Genomic DNA, 7,691 nt, shown 5'->3' with positions numbered 1-7,691 from the left:
TGTTCTTAATAGTGTTATTATTATGCTTATTAAATTATGCATAATAATATCAGGTTTATCATTAATAATATACCTTCAAGTACATTCCAGTGAATGGAATCAGATTGCTCCTGAACACTTTTGAAGAATATATCTCTCTTTTTGTCATTTGTCCCAAATACATACTTGCAGAAATTTTTATGATGTTAAACACATTCATTATTGCATAATGGCATTTAATTTTATGAATTCTACAGTTATTTTACCTAGGAATGTCCTCTTTTTTACAACAACACACTATGACAAGCTTATAGTTTCCTAAATAGAAAGCATCATTTAGAGTATTATTAAAACTAAGCAAGTAGATGTATTTCTTGGTATTTTTAAACCAAGATTCAGTATAATATTCTGCTTTAGGCTCTGTATAGTAAATTTGTTTTAAAATTAGTGTCATAGTCTTCATATTTTAACAAAATATATTTATATGTTATATATTTATATTTCCCCATCGAAAATACAATATTAATTTTTTACAAAAGTAAAAATTTCAGGTAAATGTGAAAGTAGCATTCTTATCCTTTGTTTCTAGTAATTTCTCTTGTCTTTCATGTTGTTTTACAGAAAATGTACCTATCAGTTTTGACCTTATATCATCAATCATCATTCTAAGCTCATAATTTGTGAAACAGTCCTTGCTAACTACTAACGATAATACAAAAATAAAGAGTAGGTTACTTTTTTGTTTTCAGGATATTTATAGAAATAGATATGGTGCTAAGTAAATTTCAGTGACTCCTTAAAATTTATTCTTATATAACAAAATTATCAGAATTTTGATTTTTTGCTTCCCTTCCCTTTTTTATCAGGAGGTATCTGAAAATAGAAATTGATTTCAGCATCCTACTGAAAAGCTCTGTGCTTTCAGTTATGTATATACCACGTCTTTGATGGCCTGTATCATTCTCTTTTAATGTCTTTTTGAAATTCTTCTTAATACTTTAAAGATAGAAATACCTCTTGCAAATGATGTTGGTCTGTTGTGAGTCTCCAGTTTTCTACATGACAGACAGTAGCCATGTATATTGTGCTCTTGAAATAAAACATTAGTTTATTATTGTTTTGAAATAAAACATTATAACTGAGGTGTACTATAAATTAAAATATATTAGAATACAGAGATTGGGTATGGCTAGAGCAATATAAAAACAAGCAAACAAACAAACAAAAACAAACAAACAAAAAAAAACAGTAAATGTTTTCATTACATGCAGAGGCAGATTTTTGATTTTATTTAAATATTATATTTAGCATTAAAACACTTTCCTTTAGAAAAAAATGAGTAGTCACTAAAGATATTTAAATGTATATAATTCACAATGATGGTTCGTTATATTGCTGCTGAGAATGTTGAAGCCTTTTTTACTACCCTTTTCTTATTAATCATGCACACACCCTGTTTCTACTCTTAAACAAACAAACAAACAAACAAACACTAAATCAATCTAAATAGCCAACAAAACAAACAAGAAACCGGTGTGTTACTAAGATCAGTGCTATCTTTATTCTCAACTTTGCATGCTTCCTCGTATAGTATTGGCAATGGCCAACTCAGTTCACCCATCCCTCTTGTAAGGCCATGCCAAGATATATTTTAGATGGCTGGGAAAATCATCTTTTGTAAAATTTTTCTTAATACTTAGCTATATTTCTGTCCTCTTGAGATTGTTTCCCTTTATTTAATTTCTGACATAGAATAGATCCCTCTAAATAGAAGCTAGACTGATGGAGAAAAATTACTGAATATTTAGAAATAAAACCAAGTAATGCTGAGGCAAAAGGATTTCAAGTTTAAAGTCTCCTTGTTCAGGAGCAGCCTATGTAACTTAATAAGCCTCTGTCTCAAAATAAAGGTAAAAACAGAGCCATAATAAAGACCAAGGAATAAAACTGATGATTTCTAATTAGGAAACTATAAGCTTGTCATACTGTGTTGTCATAAAGTAAAGGGGAAATTCCTAGATGAACTAACAATCGAATTCATAAAACTAAACGTGGTTTTGCAATAGTGAATGTGGTTGACATCATGAGAATGTGTACATTTGGGACACGCAGCAAATATATATATATTTTTTTTCAGAAAGTATTCAGAAGCAATTTGTTTCTATTCATTAAACTTAATTAGTTGAAGGGACTGTATGAGTACCTCTAACCCAAACACACCAACACAAAATTAAAAAGCAGGGGGCAATAATAAACCTCTCTTCCCTCTCCTCACCAAAACGCAAGTAAAGGACAAAACAATAACCCAATTCAAAACAGCAGTAACTCAAAAATACATGTTTTAAATGTTTATTTTCCAGAAAAACCTTCAGCAAGATAGTTTCAAGGCTTTGTGTTTTTATTGTAGATCCAATGTCAAAAGGTGATGGGAAATGTATTGATACTTCAAAAGTTGCTGCAAATAGTGGCAATATCCAATCAAGCAGTTGTTGGGCCATTTCATATAAGTTATTAAATTTTTCATTGTTGGACAGAATTTTCCTTGGGTAAAGGCTTTGTAGTTAGGTTTCAAAACGCGGAATAAATTCGCTGGTAATCATTACCAAGGAGAGTTGACTGGCTTATTTGAACATTGTAATTAGGTGCATATCTTACGTCATAAGCCCCATAACTATAGAGGACGAAATAATCACCATTAGAGTCTTGGAAACCTGGAAGTGTATTGCAGACATTCAGAAAATTGCCATATACTTGAGAAAAATTAAGTCCTCCAGTACTTCCTCCTCTTCCAACTGTCCCACAAAAGTTTCCATTTGCTCCGAAGTTATGTTGATTTGGTCCAAAATTATTTTGGGTCGCTCCCACAGAATACTGACTTGACTCGAAGGCATTTGGGTTTTCTCCAAGAACATACTGGCTTGTCCTGAAAACATTTGGATTTGTTGCCAAAACATAGTGGTTTGTCCAGATATTGTATGGATTTGCCACAAGAGCAAAGCAGTTTGTTCTGAAGGTATCTGCGTTTGTACCCAAACTATACTGGCTTACCCCAAAACCATTTGGACTTGTCCCAGAAGCATATTGGCCGATCCCAAAAGCATCTGAGTATGTTCCCAAAGGATACTGGTTTGTCCAGAAAGCATTTTGATCTGCCTCCAAAGGATATTGGTTTATCCCGAAAGTATTTGGGTACGCTGCCAAAGCATACTGGCTTACTCCTAAAGCATTTGGGTATGTTCCCAGAGTGTATTGGCTTGTTCTTAAGGTGTTTGAAATTGTCCCAAGAGTATACTGGCTTGCCAAGAAGGTATTTGGGTTTGCATCCAGAGTATAGTGGCTTACCCCTACAGTATTTGTGCTTGACCTCAAAGCATTACTGCTTGCTATGAAAGTAGTTGAATTTGTCACAAAAACATTCGAGTTCACATGGAAAGCATTGGGGGAATCCCTGAAACCACAGGCATTTGTCAAAGTTACATCTGAGTTTGCTCTGGAAGTATATGAGCCAGCTCTGTGGGCATCTTGGTTGGCTTCTTGAGCTTCGGAGTTAGCCATAATGTGGAAGCTTGGGCTGCCTCCTCCTCTCCAGTTGTTTTCTAACTCCACAGCTGGAACAGATTTTCTTGTCCTATCCTTAGCTATAGCCTTTCTTTTACTCAGCTGTCTAGCAGGATTTTCTTTAGGGTATGCCATTTTAACTTCGCAACGGCTGGAGCCAATGAAATGGTACCTGTTTTCTAAGACCTTTCTAACGGAGTTTTCATCCATGTATTTGATAAAGCCGAAAGCTCTTCTTTCCCGTGTATCTGAACACAGTGGAAGCTCTATAGCCTCTATCTGCCCAAATGTGCCAAAGTAAGCTCTTATTTTTTCTTCAGACAACCGTGGGTTCAGCCCACCCACAAAAATCTTTTTGTTGGGGAATTGAGATTCAAGGGCTTTAGCCCTTTTAAATTCTATTTTCTTGCCATCAACTTTGTGATCTTTCACTTGAAGCACCTTCTCTACTGTGGCACTGTCTTTGAAAAGCACGAATCCAAATCCCCTAGACAGACCGGTATTTGGGTCTGTTTTTATAATAAAATCTATTATCTCACCAAACTTAGACAAGTATTCTAGAAGTACCTGCTTGCTCATTTCTTGCGAAAGTCCCCCGATGAACATCTTACTGGCATCCTGTTGGTTCTTGGTGGCATCGATTTTGAACCCTTCCCGGAATTGCTCTGTTTCATTATCCTTTTCCACAGCGAGGCTGGCAGTATTCATGGTAGATAGGCTGGATGGAGGTGATTTGACTGTTGGATAATCACGGGCCTAGGCATAAATGGTGGGGGCACAGCCGTCCTCAGGGAGGAGGGGAAATTATTGCACAATAGTGACGAAATAGAAACAAGCATTATAACTAGAGCCAACGCAGGAGCTGCTTCGTATCCTAAACTGAGGGGGGGGCGTAAGGAGGGTGAGGAGGGGCGGTGCCCGGGGGTGCAGAGATAGTGTCTGATTTGTCCCTCAATGGTGTTGAAGCTTGCCATGTATAAAGCAGGCCTGCCTATAGACTTTCTTTTTGTGCTTTTAAGGCCTGAAAAAGGAATAGTATGTTAGAAAAGGAAGCCTTTTCGTTGTTGTTTCTGTCTTTTCAGTCTTTTCATGTTACATCTCTTTGAATTTTGTTAAAACCGATTTATTTTTTCTGGAATTTTCCTTGAATGTTGAAAAATCAATTCATTTCATACTTTAGATGAGTTTCATGTTAATCTTAACTATTTGGAATAGGGCTGAGATGGGAAAGAGATACAAAGTTGAAACATCCTACAGGAAAACAAAATGTCTATGGGTTTGTCTATTATAACAAAGGGCTCTAAATGAACATTTTATAATAAGAGCTTCACTGAGATTTATTTATAACTTTTACCCTTTTAATGTAAATTGCCTTTACAAGATTATTTCTCATAGTAATAATTAATTAGGTAATGTCCCATCATCTTCTAAAGTCTGTATCACATTTAAGCAGTCACTCCTCATTTCTAGATAACCCACTTAATGGTATAACATGTTGGTTTTCTCTTTTATTTCTCATAAAACTGCTTTCCAGATGCTGTAATATCAACTAGTATTTTCTTCTTTATCCGTTTTGTGGATATACTATTTTTTTTTCATTATTCACAATATCAAGGAGTTGCCAGTTTGGCTTTGCTCCATTATTGCATATATGCAAAACATTCACACGCGCACACACACACACACACACACACACACACACACACACACACACACACGCACACACACACAAGCACACAAAAACACGTGCACACACAAAGGATTTTTTTCTGGCACCATTTTTGTTTCTTGTATAGTATGGATTGTTAAGTATCTATTTCCCATTTTTCTCTTCTATCGAGAAATCATTTAATATTGTTTTTTTTCCAATATTTAAAGCACACAGATCAAATTTTAGATTTTTTTCTTTTCTTTTGGTAATTTCTGTTCTAGTTCACTACCCTTTACATATAATGAAGTTGTTTGTCTATAACTTCCTCCTTCTAATATTATTCCTTTTAAAAGGAAGATTTTAAATGTCTCCATAATTTTTCCCACAGTTAGTATATAGAATCATTCTAGAGGAATATTTAATGGTTATGGCAGCATTGCTATGTTAAGAATAATGGCCAACTATCCCTCTCCAAATAGAAGGCTGAAATATTAAGAATAATATAAAGACCAGAAAGAAAGCTGCATTCCAAAAATACCTTCATGGCTTGATATTTACAGCTGACCACCTACTGGTCTTTATGCTTGTCTTCCCGCTATGACATGATCCAATGGGTGGAACCAGTTCAAAGTTGGAAACTGTTGGATGTGAAGATATCAAATATAGCTTCATGGCTTGATAGATGCCCCAGTGGAGGAAAGTTGAGAGCAGGGATGTGGGTGTGGGTCAGTGAGTGGAGGAACACCATCATTGGAGCAGGGGGAGAGAGGATGGGATACAGAGTTTCTGGGAGGGGGGAAACCAGGAAAGGGGATAACATTTGAAGTGTAGATGAATAATATATCCAATAAAAAGTAAACATAAAAATATAGCTTCATAAGATACTGATGAAAATGATCAATTTGCCTACGGATATTATATGCCAAGAAATAGCTTTTTTATATAATTTTTTTTAATGATTCACTATTCCAAAATCATTTTCCTTTTTTGAATCAAAATGTTGTGACCATCCACAGAAGTTTTCACTGGAAGCTGAAATTGTTTTCTATCACTTTTCTGACCATGGAAAAATTTCTGTGTTTCACATCTGAAAATTCAGATCGAGAACTCTCTTAGCAGTCAAGGCCACCATTCCTAGTAAAAAAAGACCTTTGTAATTAACAAAACAAACCAACAAAAAAATTAAGGTGGGTTAGTAAAGGTTCTCTAGGGAAACAGAACTTATAGAATGAATATCTTTCTCTTTCTGTTTACATACATATTCATGCACAAACATGCACACATAGGCAGATACCTACACACAACTACACACACAGCTACACTCACAGCTAAACACACACACACAGAAACACAGAGACACACATATGCACACATGCACATATACACACATTCACACACACACACACACACACACACACACACACACACACACACACACACACACACAGTGTGGCGGGGTGATTAAATGCCTGGGAAGGAATACACTTGTTAGCAAGGCAAGAGCAAGAAGGCAAAGAACAAAAAGCTTTCTTCTTCCATGTTCTTTTGTAGGCTCTAGCAGAGAAGTGTATCCCTGCCTCAAGATCCATATTAATAGCATGTTTCTTCCTGACTCAATGGTCTGGATAGTATTGGATTCACCAACTTCAAACCAAGTCCCTCCCATCCAAGAATATCCCACAGGTTTGTTCTATATTTCTCGGTTGTAGTTTCACTCGATAGGTAGTCAATTTGACAACCAAGAATAGCCATCACAATAGGTATTTCATATAGTTACCTAGGCTCTGTGATGTCTGTAGTTAAATGATTTAAATTTCACATGAAATGTGGGTGTTTTATTCTCTAAGAATTATCATCTCTTTGAATTAATATACTATTTCCATACATGGCACAAAGCGAACAATAATGAAAATACTTCTTTAAGAATGATTCATAGTGTCAATAAAATTGAAATGTAAGAAAAATAAGTTACTTCAAAAGTTAAAACTTAATATTTTAGCAAAAGTTTGCTATATCGTACTTTTATTACATTTGAGGCCCTGTCTTCTTGCGTGTTCTTGACTGGCCAGGAAGAACGACACTGCAAAAGGATCCTTCTGCACACGTTTATTGGGAGAGCTTGATTGTAGAGGCGAAAAGACCCTGAGCCCAGAACTGGTGCTGCTTACATAGGCCTAGGAGAGGCGTGTCTCACATCTGATTGGTTAACTTGTCTTGGCAAAAGAACCTTCACTGCCTATGTATGTGTGGTGGCCAGCAGTAGCCAACTGCCACTCTGCAACTGCCACTCTGCAATGGCATCCCACACTGTCTAACTCTAAATTTTAGAAAATTGTCCTCAGTTGTTTAACTTTGTTTTCTCTGAACATTATTCCCCACAAGTCGTTGTCTTCTGTTTTTTTTATTATTATTATTTTTCTTGCTGAAAATATATTTCCATTCAGCTTGCTTAATTTTGTAATAGTCCCTAAGAGCTTGTTTTTGAGAACCCATAATAGTTTTC

The 7,691-nt window shown here is 35.6% G+C and overlaps 1 protein-coding gene across 1 annotated transcript; it reads right to left on the bottom strand.

Moving 5' to 3' along the window:
• Nucleotides 1-2,314: 2,314 nt before the first annotated feature.
• Gm21379 (predicted gene, 21379) lies at nucleotides 2,315-4,272 on the bottom strand. The gene has a single exon (NM_001293057.1). It carries the CDS (start codon nucleotides 4,243-4,245, stop codon nucleotides 2,548-2,550), a length of 1,698 nt encoding a protein of 565 aa, NP_001279986.1. The 5' UTR covers nucleotides 4,246-4,272; the 3' UTR covers nucleotides 2,315-2,547.
• Between the last annotated feature and the right edge of the window lie 3,419 nt (nucleotides 4,273-7,691).

This window comes from Mus musculus, chromosome Y (genome assembly GCF_000001635.26).
Source record: "Mus musculus strain C57BL/6J chromosome Y, GRCm38.p6 C57BL/6J".
Lineage (NCBI taxonomy): Eukaryota > Metazoa > Chordata > Mammalia > Rodentia > Muridae > Mus > Mus musculus.
The sequence above is the reverse complement of the archived record's forward strand: the minus strand, read 5'-3'. Positions and strand labels throughout refer to the sequence as shown.